The 18,350-nt window shown below is 48.2% G+C and overlaps 1 protein-coding gene across 1 annotated transcript; it reads right to left on the reverse strand.

The window, feature by feature from the left end:
* Nucleotides 1-49: 49 nt before the first annotated feature.
* GPR39 (G protein-coupled receptor 39) lies at nucleotides 50-15,180 on the reverse strand. Its single transcript, XM_053471938.1, has 2 exons — nucleotides 14,281-15,180; nucleotides 50-595 (listed from the first exon to the last, which is right to left on the reverse strand). Exons 1-2 carry the CDS (start codon nucleotides 15,110-15,112, stop codon nucleotides 93-95), a joined length of 1,335 nt encoding a protein of 444 aa, XP_053327913.1. The 5' UTR covers nucleotides 15,113-15,180; the 3' UTR covers nucleotides 50-92.
* Nucleotides 15,181-18,350: the final 3,170 nt, after the last annotated feature.

Genomic DNA, 18,350 nt, shown 5'->3' on the forward strand with positions numbered 1-18,350 from the left:
AACAAGCACATGCCATTTGCATGATCCTAAATGTTCTTTCACTTCCTGCATGTATCCCATGATACGTTTGACATTCCTCCTGCTCCACGGCCTCAGATCTCACTTTCACAGAGTCCGTTGGCGCAAACTTCCGTCTCTGGAGCTTTCAGTTCCACCTTTGAGCTGGCTGAGGTTAGACTTGTTGTGGTGCAATAAGGATCAGACTCGCTCTGAAACGTGCTAAATGACTTTTCTTTGGCAACGTTTGAAGAAAAGCTTCGCCTTAAAGATGTGAAGATTAGGGGACGTTTGTAGTTGGTGCTGCTTTTAGTGGAGTTTAATTGGACTTGCAGGAACCTGGCTTTGTTGGCGTGTTCGATAGTCAAGTGGCATCGCAGAACCTGCACAAAGGCTTCTCGGAACTGCTTGGACGAGAGGCTGTATAAAATGGGGTTGGCCACGGAGCTGAGGTAGAAGAAGGTATCTGCTATGGGGAGCAGGGTGATGTAGGTGCGGAAGTAACTGACTGTCCAGTTGTGTTTCGGGATACTGGCGGCCATGATGCGCAGGATCTGATTAGGCATCCAGCAGAGGGCAAGAGATCCGACAATCAGACCTGTGAGGAAAGAGATAGAAACTAGTGAGCGGCTTAGAGACGTCTGAAAAATGACGTGTTTCTTTTTTAATTACAAAAGTTCTTAAGACATTCTACTACTCCATTCTTTGTGCTATCGGAGTCCCTATTTTTATTTTGCTGTAGTAATTTCTTCCTCCCTTTCCTCGTCCCTCTGTGAAGCAGGAAGTGTACTTAGATATGTTTCCTGTGCTGGCTCAAAATGGTGCATTCAGCGCCCATTAAAATTGTAGGATTTCAAGAAAAGTAAATTGGCAAATCACTTGAATAAATCACTGCATTTCCATAAAATACAGTAAATAAAGACTAGACTTGTGCAAACATGAAAAGGAACACCAAGGGTGCGTTTTCGTTGTTCAGCCCGAATACCGAACATGGTGGCGACGCAACGCGAAGAATCTTTGTCTTCGTTTACTAATCTCCCTGGTCCCTTCCCCATCTACCTTATCTACGCAGCATTGCAGGGGTTAACGGAAGCGGAAATCCGTAGGTTCGCCGTCAGGAGTTAAAGGGTTGCGTAAACGACTCTACTGGTCGCTCGCAGGGGCCTCCTCTGCCATTAACCAATTGGTTTTCTACAAAGAGAAAAGTCCCACAAACACCGTGTCCTGCAACACATACGACGGGTACTACAAACAGACAGGGGTATGATAACATACAAACTACATGACACGACGAATTACGTGTTCACAAACCACATGTAGAAAAAGAACCAAATGAAACGTTTCAGAACTGCTCTATCAGGCCATTGCGCCTTCGTTAAACCCAAACAGCAGCTTTTTAGCGCAGTCTGAATGCGCCAATTAATTAACATTAAAAGAATGCGTTCAGCGAATGAATGTAATCTCGGTGGACACGATGCTTGTTTCGTGTAACAGGAGAAACTCTCGGAATGATGAGGTTATTGATCCAGGGCTCGGCCACCCAGAGCCGCCGCATCCTGCCACAACATCCAGCAACACCGCATGTAATGTGCGTTCCACATCCCAGCACCAACGAGAGTTTCCTTAAAACAAACCGGGGGCCACTCATAGATACACAGATAGTGACGGCGGGGAAGAGGCGCATCCTGAGCGGGAATAAGGGGAGCAGACAAGGAACCCGAAACATTATTAACCCTTACATCGCCTGGTCTCCCTTGGCTTCCCTTTGCGAACGACAGAATTTCACAAGTATTAAAGGATAAAGGGGAATCCTTTGTGGGGATGGAACGGGTTGCCCGCTTGTGCCGTTTCTGGCTCATTGTGCTGTTCATTAGCTACCCAGGTCTTTGGGGTAGGAGATGAGGGTATTTGCCGTGATTAAGATGATCCGTTTGCGTCTTTTGCTTGAAAAGCTCTTCCCGGCGCAGAGGATTCAAACATTTGTTTGTATTTAACTAAAACCCACCGAAGGCTTTGGCTCTGATCCTTCCGACTTGTGAATCAAAATTCATTCTCCACGAGCGGCTCCAGCTTCACGGCTCAAAGCATTAAATGCAAAATCCGACTTTAACATAATGTTCTCGGTATCTGAAGGGAATTTACGTGTATGCAGCGGCAGACATTTAGATGTCCCTAATAATGTAAACAGCAAAGGGCTGCAGCAGCCGCCTTCTGATATAATAGAAATGATATAATTGCCGGGCGAGTAAAAATTCTCCAATTTCTCCTGGAGGATCTTAGGTCGGCGTCCTGATTACAGAACAAGGAGGACGAGTCATTACAAGGCGACCCAGAGACTCACCCCACAGAGCGGCGGCACATATCACGCGGCGGCCAAAACCAGACCAGCAATTTGGGAGCATTACGAGCCGCGCCGTCTCTCTGATCTGGGGAGAGAAATCAGCCAATTCTGCTCTCCGAGCATCAACAACGCATCCCTTTCATCTCTGTCACGAGAAAAGCCTCGACCGCAAATAGAGCCACAAAGCAGATGAACACGATACATCTTACGGTCTTAGCTGTGTGCTCTTCTACACGCGGGGGTAAATAGTGGGGTTATTAGAGTATCGGTATGGCGAGTGACAGTCACTGCCGGCACAGAGGGGTAAATAGTGGGGTTATTAGAGTATCGGTATGGCGAGTGACAGTCACTGCCGGCACAGAGGGGTAAATAGTGGGGTTATTAGAGTGCTGACAGTATGTGTGACAGTCACTGCCAGCACAGAGGGGTAAATAGTGGGGTTATTAGAGTATCGGTATGGCGAGTGACAGTCACTGCCGGCACAGAATGGTAAATAGTGGGGTTATAAGTGTATCGGTATGGCGAGTGACAGTCACTGCCGGCACAGAGGGGTAAATAGTGGGGTTATTAGAGTATCGGTATGGCGAGTGACAGTCACTGCCGGCACAGAGGGGTAAATAGTGGGGTTATTAGAGTATCGGTATGGCGAGTGACAGTCACTGCCGGCACAGAGGGGTAAATAGTGGGGTTATTAGAGTATCGTTATGGTGCGTGACAGTCACTGCGAGCACAGAGGGGTAAATAGTGGGGTTATTAGAGTATCGGTATGGTGCGTGACAGTCACTGTCGGCACAGAGGGGTAAATAGTGGGGTTATTAGAGTATCGGTATGGTGCGTGACAGTCACTGCCGGCACAGAATGGTAAATAGTGGGGTTATTAGAGTATCGGTATGGTGCGTGACAGTCACTGTCGGCACAGAGGGGTAAATAGTGGGGTTATTAGAGTATCGGTATGGCGAGTGACAGTCACTGCCGGCACAGAGGGGTAAATAGTGGGGTTATTAGAGTATCGTTATGGTGCGTGACAGTCACTGCGAGCACAGAGGGGTAAATAGTGGGGTTATTAGAGTATCGGTATGGTGCGTGACAGTCACTGTCGGCACAGAGGGGTAAATAGTGGGGTTATTAGAGTATCGGTATGGTGCGTGACAGTCACTGCCGGCACAGAATGGTAAATAGTGGGGTTATTAGAGTATCGGTATGGTGCGTGACAGTCACTGTCGGCACAGAGGGGTAAATAGTGGGGTTATTAGAGTGCTGACAGTATGTGTGACAGTCACTGCCAGCACAGAGGGGTAAATAGTGGGGTTATTAGAGTGCTGATAGTATGTCTGACAGTAAATATAATATTGTTTGACAACTAGGATCTATCTAACCTTGCACATGTATGTAAACGGCGAGACTCAGCTGGGGCACTTACCGCCATAACCTTATTTATTCAGCACATATTCTGCCCCGGCAGAGAGCAAGGACTCGGGTCCCAGTCTATTTAATGCTTCAGGGAACAGGTCAGCCCGGTCACCGGTGCAGCGACGCAGAGACATGCGGCGGGGTTATTCCTGCTGACTTTTTGCATTAATAGAAAAAGGAATAACGTTTGCAATAGAGCTGAGGGGTCAGTCAGCTTTGGTAGCCGAGCAGGCCCTGGGCCCAGAGAACAAGGCAGACATGGGACGGCTAAGCGGCCATCGCACATCAAACGACATACATGTGGCCGCATTTTACTTCTTTTCCCTCTTGCAGGGGCAGCTAAGTATGCGGCCCTATCGGCCCCTGTCTCCACAGACATTGGCCCGGCTCCTCAGATGGGCGGTTCGGCCCTGAAAATAAGTCTGAAGCGAGTTCTTAATGTAACTATTTCTGCCCCGCGTGGAAACAGGCGTTAGAGGCTATTAATGGATGCAGCAAAGTGTACTTGTTAATCACACTGTTGCAATTTTCTTGTAAATTGAGCTTTTATAGCTGCGACGGCTTCTATCTGTAATATAGTGAAATCCGTAACATACGCAGCTATTCAGATAATGGATAATTAGATAACGCGGATTCCACCAACTGCATCACGCTAGTTTCACATTCCCCCCGCTACAGCATCAAAGACAAGAAATACACTAACTAGGGGAGCACACAACCCAAAAAGCATAAAAGCAACAAATTCAGATTCCCGGGAATAATAATGACCAACAAATACACAACTGTTTTTTCTTAGGGGTGAGACCTCCCAATAAGACAGGAAGAGGCAACATAAAAATGGCTTGATCTGTTAAATTATAGTGGCAAGGACAGCCGGCGAAAGTTCAGTTGCCATTTAAACGAGGGCATGCGACCTAGTTAAAGCTGAGCCATAAAAGCTGGTCTCAGTTTCCATGTTTTCTAGCATAGAGAATAATTCTCTCTGGACACTACACCAAGGAGAAGAACTTTCTGGCAATAGACATCTCTAATGAGAACTATTGAGAGAGACATTGGACGACTAAAGGAACAGAGACTCGGCATTAGAGCTTTCTGTTGGGGACTCGAGTTTTCAAGCAATAGACACCTCTTTTGGGTATGACAGCTCTCTTTTTGGGTATGACAGCTCTCTTTTGGGTACGACAGCTCTCTTTTGGGTACGACAGCTCTCTTTTGGGTATGACAGCTCTCTTTTGGGTATGACAGCTCTCTTTTTGGGTATGACAGCTCTCTTTTTGGGTATGACAGCTCTCTTTTGGGTATGACAGCTCTCTTTTTGGGTATGACAGCTCTCTTTTGGGTATGACAGCTCTCTTTTGGGTATTAAACATTTTGGATTTTTCGGGCAATTTTTGTTTAATTTCGGGAGGGGTGAAATAAATAAATGAGGCTCCGGGCTACTGGAAAAGTAAAGCAGAGGTACTGGGATAGGAGAGGATAACCTGGGCTGTGAGCTTTTCTAACAATGGAGCCGAATAAGAAAACCGTGAAGTTCTTTATAGATCTGACTACAAAAAAAACCTGCTTAAACCATAAAGTGCCGAGCAGGAGGAACGTGGGCTTCTTCCCAGAGAATCAATAGATTTACTCAGACATCTCACGCTAAAAGAGCCATAAAAACAAGCAGATCATTGCAGTCTTATGGCTGATGCTTGTGTTGGGAACAAACCCCTTTATGCCAGACAGGGCCCAGGGGGCTCTAGACCTATCACACCCTCCAGTGCCAGACAGGACCCACGGACTCTAGATCTATCACACCCTCCAGTGCCAGACAGGGCCCCCGCGGGCTGTAGATCTATCACACCCTCCTATGCCAGACAGGGCCCACGGACTCTAGATCTATCACACCCTCCAGTGCCAGACAGGGCCCCCGCGGGCTGTAGATCTATCACACCCTCCTATGCCAGACAGGGCCCCGTGGGCTCTAGATCTATCACACCCTCCTGTGCCAGACAGGGCCCCGCGGGCTCTAGACCTATCACACCCTCCTGTGCCGGCTTGCATTTGGTAGAGTTTGTAATAATGCACCAAAAGTCTTTTGATTTTTATCTTTTCGCGATTCTTTACATTAGTTTTTTTCAGATTTTGCAAATCCCGGATTGGAAGGTGACACACGGATGGTTCCTGCGAAATCCATGTATGATTCGGCTCAACTGCCAAATACGAGGCTGCGGTGGATGGGGGCCGACGCGATCGATTCAACTCATAGGATAAGGAGATAAATCGATGACTTTGCAGGAACAGCCAAAGAGCCGCAAACAGCCAGATCAGTCGATGTTTCTATAAGTATCTCACGGCCGCTACGAGCAGGTCGAGCAGAAGCGTTAGAGCTGCAGGCGGGTTTGGTGGTCAAAGCTCGTCCCCAGAACCTGCAACTCAAGGATTAAGTGATTTACCGTCAGCGTTCGCACTTATTTCTCACCAGTATCCAAACTGATAAAGCAAACGGCAGCGCATGTTTCATGCAGGAAATGCCGATTAATGGCTGCAGAGTACGCAAGATAAGTGTTTTCATTCAATGTTCAGGGAACGAACGCTCCGAGATGGCCTTTTGTGGCTACGGAAATATAATTACGTTTCAGCGGCTCAGAGAGAAGAAGATGAAATGCGGAGAATCTTCCTGTAAAAGACGCATTTATAATATTTGCACAATTTTTTTTATCCTTCGTCCACATAGCTGAACCCATCGCGTTGCCCGATTACTCTGACTTTGTCCTAATTATAAATATATAAGTCGCTTGCTGCAGGTCATGTGATCAGCGCAGTCCTGGTGCTGCATTCATTATTTAGAAAGCATTCGGTGCCGGGAATTATAAATTACCTTAAATTAGCTTCTTTTTTTTTTACACAGAAAACAATAACAAAAATAGCACGATTATATATTAAATAATTGGAATAATACAGATGAGATATAGGACTATAAATAGAATAACATTAATGTTTTAGAGCTTCTTTATCCAAGGAGAAATTCGATGGCCTTTTGGAGTCAAGAAGGAATTTTTCAAAGACACCACAGGCGTTACGTAATCCCACACTGCGCCCCCACAGACCGTACCCAATCCCGCGCAGCTCCCCCACAACAGACCGTACCCAATCCCGCGCGGGAAAACCCAACCACCCCACAACAGACCGTACCCAATCCCGCGCGGGAAAACCCAACCACCCCACAACAGACCGTACCCAATCCCGCGCGGCGTCCCCCACAGACCGTACCCAATCCCGCGCGGCGTCCCCCACAGACCGTACCCAATCCCGCGCGGCGTCCCCCACAGACAGTACCCAATCCCGCGCGGCGTCCCCCACAGACCGTACCCAATCCCGCGCGGCAAATCCCCCAGAAGCCTATCTCTTTGTGACAGAGACAAGAAACAACAGAAGCACCATCAAAATGCAAAGCCGGAAAGGGTTAATTCTCCTAACGAGAGCTTGTAATTAGAGTTTGTAAATAAGAAGCAAGTTGATCTTTTAATTTAACAGCTCATCTGTGGCTTTAATGGCCTAATCTCCCTGTTCACACAGAGCGAGCAGGATTATAATGAACATCCAGGGCTTACATCCGCGGCGCTACGACGACTCTTCCACGATTTATTTTCATTGGAGAGGAGAGACACTAAAATATGGCTGCTTTCCTTTCTTTTAGTAGTTTGCGTGCTGAATAATTCATGGCGTGGGATCTTTATGAGACTCCGCATTGAACGGGGGACTTGGAAACGTATCCCAGTCTATAAATACTCGGCTGCCACGCTGTGTTTATGTTCGGGCTCCGGCTCTTTTTCTTTGCGAGAGCGTTTGGAGACGGCTCAGATAAGTCACCGTCCTTCGCTGGAAGCACCAAATGCCACCACATTAGTATTATTAACATATGCATTAGCTGCGGCCGACCGGCGCTTCCAGCTGTTGCCCCAAACAGCTAACGATCGTGTTAATGAGCTTCAGAAACGCATTAACAGCAAATCCTTCACCCCGATAAAGAGAGACCCAAAGCCGCCGCCGCCGCCGCCTCAGATCTCTTCCTGACGGGAGGAAATTTCCAAGCAGCAAAAAATGGAGCACAAGAGGGTCACGGGCCGGCTTCCCGTAATTGGGACATATATTCCACTTAGTCTTAGCCTTTCCTGCGTAATAATCGCCCGACACGCCGCTCCTTCCCGTATTTCATCTCAATAAATTGTTTCTCTCACTAAAGCGGAGGAAGTCGTGGAGTTTGCAGCGGCGGCCCCAGCGCTTTCACTGTTTAATTAGACTTTATTTAACAAATCAAACGCTGCCTCTATTATTACTGACCCTGGAGGGAAACAAGGGCTCGTTTTTCTGCATTGCGCACTTTAAAGTCTGATTTAGGGAGCACGTTGCTGCCGCTCGGCATCTGATCCGGAGACAGAAATTAACTCCTTGCTAATCAGTCTCTGTTTATAAGAAGATTCTTAACCTCATTAAAAAGCCATTGCAGTCATGGGGGGGGCTTTTGGCAGGATTTGGGGTCAATAAAGAACCTTTCGATAAACGTAAGACCCGAGATACTCTGCAGCAGACGATGGTCAGACACCCAGAGGAGAAGTCGGTACGGAGCCTGAATGCAGTATCAGGAGTGTCCAACTCCACACCCAAAAGGGCCACGAACAGTACAAGATTCAGCAAAATCCCACAAGGGACTTAGTCAGTTCGTATGATTGAGCTGCCAATGTTCAACATAAAAAGCAGGTGCTCACCATATAAGCTTGCAATCTATTCTTCATACATATTCTGCAGCACCCGGGGTGTTGCCCCCATGTATTATATGCAGCAAAGGTTCCATTGATACCGAAAATGATTATTTTAGGGTAATGAAAGTTAAATAATTGTACATCCTGACCCTTCTCCTAAAACACGCTCTGCACTCGTTCTCTCACCAACGCGCGGGGGTAAGATGGCATTGTGTGTAACCGTGGCAAGTCGGCCACGTGGCTTCCAGCTCGGCCCAGAAGACCAGAATCCTACGAAGGAAAAAGACGAGAGGGTCGGATACAAACGATGTTTCTTGCGCCAGGTGGAGAACAGTCTTATGATCATCCATTATACCTGGGCAGCTAATGAAGGCGGCTCTGCCGTCGACGTGACAAATTGGGAAAGCCGTCCAACGTCTGAAACGCGGCTTTCTCGGCGCAGAGCGGTCTCATTAGAAAGCCCAGAACTCGTTAGTTATCAGGAGATATTTCCTCTGCAGGGGAAGGTGAAACATGGAGCTGATCTCCAGCAGATATTGAGCCTCTCAATGAAAAAAGAAGCGTGCGAATGAGGGGGACGTTGGTTCTTTGGATCATCTTTTGACGTGAAGTGAAACCCGAAGCATCGCCTGCTCTTTGTGAGTCGGGGTCACTGGAACTTATCGGCTTTGCTATTTCAGAGCCGCGGAGACAACGTAGCCGTGACCGGCTTGTCCTTCTACCTCCAGAGCTTGGAAATGAAGGAAAAAAACAAATGGTTTTATGTATCCAAAGCCTCGAGCCAAAAATGTAGTTTTCTTGCACAAAGAGAATAACTGCTTGTCAATCCCAATGTATACGTTCCAGTCCTGAGGCTCTGCGCAGTCGGCAGCTTTATTCTAATACGTCAAGCATCTCGCACAGAGCTGCTTTCACTCATAGTCCTCAAGGGTAAAATAATTTATAGTAAAGAAATTACTCGCTCACTCTTGGTTGACTCCATTGGATTTCAATCTGTAACAAGTACTGATTAGGTTTTAGCATTTAACGGGGGCAGAGAGTGTCCTGTCCCAATCAATTAGGGAAATATATTTTCAGCATTCACAGACTGAGCGGGCGAGTGCGACACGCCACATTCTTACACTTTATTACAGAAAAGTCCCCCCCGGCCGGTACCGAGGACATCACCCCCAACCTTACATTTTCACAGCCGCTACTGATTGCTCTTTATTGATTTCTATAGCACCGCCATATTCTGGAGCTTATGCTGGGGACGGGGGGAGACTCTCTGCGCAGATAACGGGGGGGGACTCACTGCGCGGATAACGCTGGGGAGGGGGGGACTCGCTGCGCAGATAACACCGGGGAGGGGGGGACTCACTGCACAGATAACACTGGGGGGGGCTCACTGCACAGATAACGCTGGGAGGGGGACTCGCTGCACAGATAACGCTGGGGAGGGGGACTCGCTGCGTGGATAACGCCTGGGAGGGGGGGACTCGCTGCACAGATAACGCTGGGGAGGGGGGGACTCGCTGCACAGATAACGCTGGGGAGGGGGGGACTCGCTGCACAGATAACGCTGGGGAGGGGGGGACTCGCTGCACGGATAACGCCGGGGACGGGGGGGACTCGCTGCGCAGATAACGCCGGGGACGGGGGGGACTCGCTGCGCAGATAACGCTGGGGATGGGGGGGCTCGCTGCGCAGATAACGCTGGGGAGGGGGGACGCCAGTATTGGATTTAAGGATCCTGGAGCTGTCATGTCTGGCTGGATGCTGCCGTTACAGATCATCCCTCGCATTTCTTGCTGTAACTTTACTTCTCTTTAGTCCCAAAGCAGAATCTTCCAACATTTTTAAAAACATCAGAGACGTGGATACTTTTTTGTATCCCGTTTGGTAGATTTAGCGCATACCCCTGACTCTTTTGCACGGGAACAGATTATGAATCCTAAATCCCGAGTCGGGGACAGAAGGGACGTTATTGTGCGAGAAGGAAGCAGAAAACGCTGCTTTAAGCACAAAATGTCTGCAGAACATCTTGAGAACGCACCAATTTCAGCAGCTCTGACGGCGGAGGCCATAACTGCAGCGCGGCGGGCGGAATTATTTGTGGAAAATGTCATTCTATTAGATATAAATGCAGATCAGTGAAACTCATACAAATGAGGACACAGCACATTAAAAATGTAAATTAAGAATTAAATAGCAAAGCAGTGGAAAAATGCCAGCGTCACGCGGCCAAGACGCAGACTGCTCCTTCACCGACATATTAAACAAACTTGGGCAGGAAGTCGGAAGCCGCGGAATGTTAAACGTTAACAACGGGGAATGTTTACCAAATCTGTCAAATTTATAGAAATTATTTTTACTGCCTCGGAAACATGAACAGGAATGTCTTTACACAATATATAGGTACCTATAACACGGCTCCATAATACATCGAGTCCATCCCACAAAGGAACCATCCAAATACACTAATTTAAGCGTGAGATCCCACCACGCGTGGCTTTAGTAGAAAGTGAGGCCCACCAGCCACACGGAGACAGCCATTACATAGCGAGACAGCTTTGTAACCCGAAATACAAAGAAGGATTTGGAAGAGAACCGTCTTCTCGTGTGAAAGTCTCGGTATCTCCTGCTCCAGTTCTTTGGGGCCACTCGTTCTGTGAAGCCGGCTGAATAATAAGAGCAAAGAAAGTGAAGTTTAAAGAAAGACCGGCATGAAACATTACAGCCATTAAACAGCACAAACTCAATTTCCAGGCATTACAGACGCGCGATCTGTCATCCCGCGCCGGCTCTAAAATTCATGTTCTGTATCATTACCAAAACATTATGTTACGGGACTGAGGCAAAGCGAAGGCCGTCAGGCGGCGGACTTTATTGGCTTCTTGTAAAGGTTTGAGAAGAGACGGTAGATATACGGCGGCGGTGGGGAAAGGTGTGCGTCTCTCACCGGGCTGCAAACACGGCTACCGACACGTTCATCCTGTACATGTTTCGCAGGACCGCCGAGTGCCGCTCGGTATAATTCGTGTCCTTTCACTAATTCGCCATCTGCTTACGCAAAGCTTTCGTTGAGCTCCATCACAAGAACATGAGGAAAGGGGGGAAGGCGTGGAGCGCGGGCTCTGGAGGCAGTTGGGGGAAGGAATGAGGTCTGGAACGAGACATTTGGGGGAATAAGTGAAGGAAACAACAAGATGGCGTAAAAAAGGGTCAAGAAAAGGCTGCGGTGCAGGACTGTCTTTTTCAACTTCAATGTCTCCTTCACATTCACAGTCTCTTTCATGGAGTAACTCTTCCGTCGCTCTCTTTCATGGCGTTACTCTTCCGTCGCTCTCTTTCATGGCGTTACTCTTCTATCGCTCTCTTTCATGGCGTTACTCTTCCGTCGCTCTCTGTCATGGCGTTACTCTTCTATAGATCTCTTTCATGGCGTTACTCTTCTGTCGCTCTCTTTCATGGCGTTACTCTTCCGTCGCTCTCTTTCATGGAGTAACTCTTCCGTCGCTCTCTTTCATGGCGTTACTCTTCCGTCGCTCTCTTTCATGGCGTTACTCTTCCGTCGCTCTCTTTCATGGCGTTACTCTTCTATCGCTCTCTTTCATGGTGTTACTCTTCTATCACTCTCTTTCATGGTGTTACTCTTCCGTCGCTCTCTTTCATGGCGTTACTCTTCCGTCGCTCTCTTTCATGGCGTTACTCTTCCGTCGCTCTCTTTCATGGCATTACTCTTCCGTCGCTCTCTTTCATGGCGTTACTCTTCTATTGCTCTCTTTCCTGGCGTTACTCTTCTGTCGCTCTCTTTCATGGCGTTACTCTTCCGTCGCTCTCTTTCATGGCGTTACTCTTCTGTCGCTCTCTTCCATGGCGTTACTCTTCTATAGCTCTCTTTCATGGTGTTACTCTTCTATTGCTCTCTTTCATGGCGTTACTCTTCTATAGCTCTCTTTCATGGCGTTACTCTTCTATCGCTCTCTTTCCTGGCGTTACTCTTCCGTCGCACTCTTTCCTGGCGTTACTCTTCTATTGCTCTCTTTCCTGGCGTTACTCTTCTATCGCTCTCTTTCCTGGCGTTACTCTTCCGTCGCACTCTTTCCTGGCGTTACTCTTCTGTCGCTCTCTTTCATGGCGTTACTCTTCTATTGCTCTCTTTCATGGCGTTACTCTTCTATAGCTCTCTTTCATGGCGTTACTCTTCCGTCGCTCTCTTTCATGGCGTTACTCTTCCGTTACTCTCCTGCAGTCTTGCTTTTCTCTCTAATAATCGCCTCGTTCTCCTGTTCCGGATGCTGCCTCCTCTTTGCGTTTCTCCGATGCTTTAATTCCTTTCCCGGCTGATGTAAAACGAGACACTGTTTGGAGCGAAGATATTGATATTTCATTTTACGGAGAGAAGCTCCCCGGGGGACAGTAATTAAACCTCTTGTTTTGTGTTTAAATGACTATTTCCCGTGTCCTGTTTTGTGGTATCTGCCGCAAACCAGAACGCGCGGGCTGCATAAATAAACCCAAATATATCATTGGAACGGAGGCACATACTGGTAGCCAGTTACTATTAGCAACACTGAAAGGGTGGTAGAGAATTGGAGCAGCCTCCCAGCAGAAGTGGTAGAGGGTAATACAGTGAGGGGATTAAAAATGCAATGAGATAGACATACGGCTCCTGAATCTAAGACGAGACCAACTAAGGTTTGAGTCTTTACAGCAGGAGGAATGGGCAACTAGACGGGGGCCGGATGGGGCCGATCTGCTGTCATGATTGTATGCCATGCATGTTTAATGGCCATCGAGCAGTGGCATACTATAGGGGTGAGCCTCCTAGCCCCTGATAATTAGACTGTGAGCTCTTCAGGTGGGGATCTCCTTTCCTAATGTATTCATACTGTCTGTCTGCCTCTTGTACTTACTATAGGACGGTCTCCTTCATTATACTGTAAAGCACCAAGTACATCTGAGCGTAGTAGTAGCATATATATTATATATATATTATATAAAGTCATACACAACAGGGTACAGGTGTTGCTATCGCAGCTATTTTCAGGGTTCCCAATGGGTTTTGCAACATATTTGATGAAAATAACACATTTAATACAAAAATGAATAATAATAGAGAAAATTCTCTTCTGCCTCCTCCTGAGAGCTTCCAATTTTCTAATTCCTATTTTTAATAAATTACACACCAATCATTACAGAAATGTACAAAAAGCATTAAAATGTAAATGAATGAATATAAATGTGTAAATTACCATTATTTTATCACACATACAGAATACGCAAGGAGCCAAATGCCGTTTGTGTGACTGAGCTGCATCTGACTCAGTGTAATGATGGAGACGGACCATACAGAGGACACGCGTGTCACCCTGTCCTGCCTGCTCTACCCGTGACCGTCCCGCGTTCACTGTTTGCTCTGGCCCTCCCGGCCCGTTTCGCAGGTTTCCAGAAGTAATATAAAATTTTCTCGGAGAAGTGCCTCTAATAAACATAATGGCTTCTTCATGATCCTGCGCAGCGCAGCGAGATTCCCTGCTCCACGGGGACTCCTTAAATCTAATCTGCCGGTCCATTCTGCAGCCAGCTTGGCACAGAGAACCGGAAGCGCTCCGTGAAGCTATCGATGCCGGGACCGTGGGTGTATTTAACAGAATGGGTTTTGCCCAACATGGGGGCTCTTTAATAAAATGTAAGACGGTCGCGTCTTAAATACAAGCCACGAATGCGCAAAGGAATCAAAACACCAGCCAGCTCCAGTAAACCACAAATCAATTCCACCCCCACCAAGACTGCCCCGAGACTCACCCAGGAAGACGATGCTCTGCTTTCTGGCCACCTTGGCCTCTGGAGAGCTGCCGCTCCTGCTCATGTGGGCTTCCCCGGAGCCGCGGCCACTCCGGACCCTCACCTCAGGTACACCGGTGACTTGCAGGGCCAGCATCATCCTGCGACACATAAATGCCACAGAGGCCAATACCAGCAGGTAGACTCCGGAGGCCGAGAACATGCTGGCCTGGAAAGCCGTCCAGCGGGAGGCCAGACTGGTGCACATGGTCACGTTGCTGGAGAGCCCCTGGGAGCCGGTGCAGTTGGAGCTCCAGCCGTCTGCCGGGTTTAGCGGGTACTCTGCCCCCATGGTGAAGAGCAGTGGGCAGGCCACACACGCAGACGCGAGCCACGCCAGACAAATGAACAGTGTGGTGGTCCGTGGTCCAGACAGGGGGCGCAGTGGGTGGCACACGGCTGTGTAGCGCTCCAGGCTGAGGGTGGCTACATGCAGCAGGGTGGAGTAGCTGCATGCCTCCAGCACAAAGCAGTAGAGCTTGCAGGCCACAGCACCCGGGCTGGCCGCGAACGGCAGCCATATGCCCCATACCAGCTCGACAGGCAGCCCCAGGCCGAGCAGCAGCAGATCCGAACAAGCCAGGCTCACTAGATGCCGCGAGACAGGGGGCTGCAGGTACCCTCGGGTCCGGAGTGCCCAGCACACTCGGATGGTGGCTGCGTTCCCCAACACACCTGCCACCAGGATCAGACCATAGACCACACTCAGGGCCACCTTGACCGCCAGCTTTGCCTCAAACTCCGGCACATGAGAGTCATTGATCCGCTCCGGGCACGGCTCTGGTGGCTGCATGACCTGGGAGGTGTGGAGGAGAGACAGGCCGGGGATTGAAAGATTGTGAGACAGACTGGGAAGTGAGAGAGAGATTGGTTAATGAGACAGACTGGGGAGGGTGAGAGAGAGAGACAGGCAGGGCAATGAGAGGGAGCGATAGAATAGAGTACAAAAGACAGAACAAGGCAGTAAGAGGGAGAGACAGGCAGAGAGGAGTTCTGCTGTCTCGGGTAATCAGGGCTCTTTCACTCTCGCAGTCACGGAGCTGGGCGGCGGAGGCTGAGGGTTAATCATTAACTGGACTGATAGCGGCGGAGCAGATAACGTAACTCAGTATACAGCCGTGTATATATATATATATATATTTATATATATACGCACACCTAATACCTCGTATACAGCTCAGCATTCCATATAAAACACTCCAATAATTCCATGCAGTCTAAAGCATGGAAGACTTTATATGCCTTGCTATACAGACACATAAATATTACATATACTATATATATACATAGAAACCCGGCCAGGGCCTCTCATACACATCACTCATGACAACACCCCAGCGGCTGTAAAAATAATAACTTTGCCCTCGGCATGCACTTTTTTTTGTTGGCAGATGGAAGAAAATGTTGTAATGGCCGCCTAAGGGCCATGGCTTTCATGTTTTTTTATTTTCTTGACATTTGCTCTATTTATGGAGCATGTGGGACAATCATTTTGTAAATATAAATATATATTTTTGAAGAAGCAGATTTTTTGGTGTTTGTGTATGGAGGGGGTCTGGCTTTTGAAGACGCCGGTGGTAACCCTCCTCCAGGGGGATCAACATCCCACTGACCCATGGGCCCTTCGTTTGGGGAGGGAAAGGTTTGCATACTCTGGGTGGCCCCCAGAAGATAATGATTTGGAGCCAGCATTTTTGGAAATCTTTGTCTACGCGTGAGAGAGAAAACGGCAGAATTTAACACCCATGAAAGGGATTTTCTGGAGTTATATTCACGAGATTAATCATGAGATTTCCGTGTGATAAGCGGTAGTGTCAGACACGTGGCTTTTATGGTTAGAATATGACGGCCACGATAGATCCAGAAGTCGAGCTTCTTTCCCTGCAGAAAGCCGGCTCTCAGACTATGCCGTGGCTCCAAACAGCATGTCGGGGATGGGATTGAATTACTGTAATTGCCCAATTTTTCTTCCTTTATATGACTCTTGAAAGAGTCTGATTTTGCTTTCATATTGTCAGAGCGCCTCTGGGAAGCGTTTCAGGAGGAGAACATAGCTGCCTGCGCACATTATGGCCGCATCCATCCCACCTGGCGACATTTTAATCACTGGCCTGGCACAATCCCGCTCATCCTTCAAACAGCCAAGTGTCACGGGGATCAGGGCCACGAGAAAGCACTTCCCCGGATGGAGACCTCATTTCTGGTGCAGAATTATAGGATATAACATACAGTGAGCACAGCGCTGTGCACACTATGTAGATTAATGATAATGCTTGAAGATCATGGAGTGTCCTCTACTGGGCCTGGTTGGGGTCTGCAATGTCTGGTGCCGAAAGAGTTTGTGGTCTATAAAGTAATAATCCGCAGGAAATGCCGCTGCCTGAGACCAGTGACATTAATCTGCCGCCGCCGGCTGAACGCAGAGAGTCACTGCTGAATAATTGTCACACACCAGCAATTAAGATGATTTAAGGCAGCCGTGAGACGGAGCTGAGAGGAGACGTCTTCACGCTCGGAGCATTAATAACGCAGGGAATGCCCTGCAATGGATGGACGAGGCTGAAGGAGCAAAAAACTCCTCTTCTGAGGGCATTTACATCACTGAGAGGTACAGGAGAGGCATCTGTTGGGCAAACCAGCCCTAGTGCACAGAACCGAGCAGCCCTTCGTGCCCACGGGCCCTGCCAAACACACCTAGAGCTCCTACCAAACGCTATTCCACCAACAGCGTCTGAGGAGGGAACGTGACGGAGCTCAACGAATACAATTTCTTCTGGGTCTGCGTCATAACGCGCCTTAAAAAGACAGAAATCCAAAACTGAAAAAGGAATCATTACAAAAAGAAATCGCTCCCATTGAAATCAATCTCATGAAAGCAGCTGGAACGCGGGCAGAAGTCAGCGCTGGGCCGGCGGCGAGCATTCTGCGCAGGGGTAAGAGAGAGATGTGCTTCAGCCAAACGTGTCCTGGAAGCCAAACCGCCGAGGGCGAGGAAAACTGCAAATCAGCCAAACGGAAGGGGCCGTCATAACGATTAAAGCCAGATATCACCCGCATTAAAGTGGATATCATGGCTGCCGTGTCCCCCTCACATCTACAAGGACCCTTTGAACCCAAGCACTGTGGTAACTCTTACTCCTTCTGGCAGCGCCTCCATGGAAGTAGATGCAGATTTCACTTGCCAAGTCAAGTCTAATTGCGACATTATTCATGATTTCTGAATGCATTCAGAGGTAGAGATATCACCTATAGAAATGAAAACATCCCAGCGCTACACAGATGGGGGATTCTATAGGGGATACGCGACCTCCTACAACATATAATACATCCCAAGGGAATAAAGGACGCGCCGCGCGAGGACACTACAGAGAATTTACCACACTTGACAACCACTTTTTGTCTTTTCTCTTTATTGTACATTATGTCATACATTACATTGCATTCAATCCCAAACATGAAAGAGATAAAACAATAAAAACGATTAAGAAGTAAGAATTCCCAGCGCTTTCCAGAGACAGAATAATCAATTTATTTAAAAAAACCTACAAACATAACGAAATCAACCTGAGATTAAAAGGCGGCTCGGCGGCACTGATCAGCGTGTCTTAAGATCACATTAATAGGAAGACTGTAGAAGAAGCCGCGATGACCCGATTTCCCGGGCGTCTTAAGGACGAGGACATTCCTCCCGGTCTGATGTTAAGACACGTCAGGGCGCCTCTATATCACCTGGAATGATTTCGGAATCATATCACCTCTTACCAAGGCAGATCCCCCGCACTGATTGCTGCCTAGACAAAAGTAAGATTTTTCCACGACTGTGTCGCGGATTTCAAAGTAAATCAACATGTTCAGGTTATATTGCGTAAAATGTAAGGAAAGGGAAGAGATCAATGCGCAGATTAACCCGGACTCATCCCGGCATTACTGAGTGCGACTCGGTGCGGAAGTCTGATTCAGGGGAGGACACTCAGGCATCGCCAGCCAAGTTTCACACGAAGTGTCAATAGGAGCCGCATCCACGAGAAAGC

The sequence above is a fragment of the Spea bombifrons genome, chromosome 7 (assembly GCF_027358695.1).
Source record: "Spea bombifrons isolate aSpeBom1 chromosome 7, aSpeBom1.2.pri, whole genome shotgun sequence".
Lineage (NCBI taxonomy): Eukaryota > Metazoa > Chordata > Amphibia > Anura > Pelobatidae > Spea > Spea bombifrons.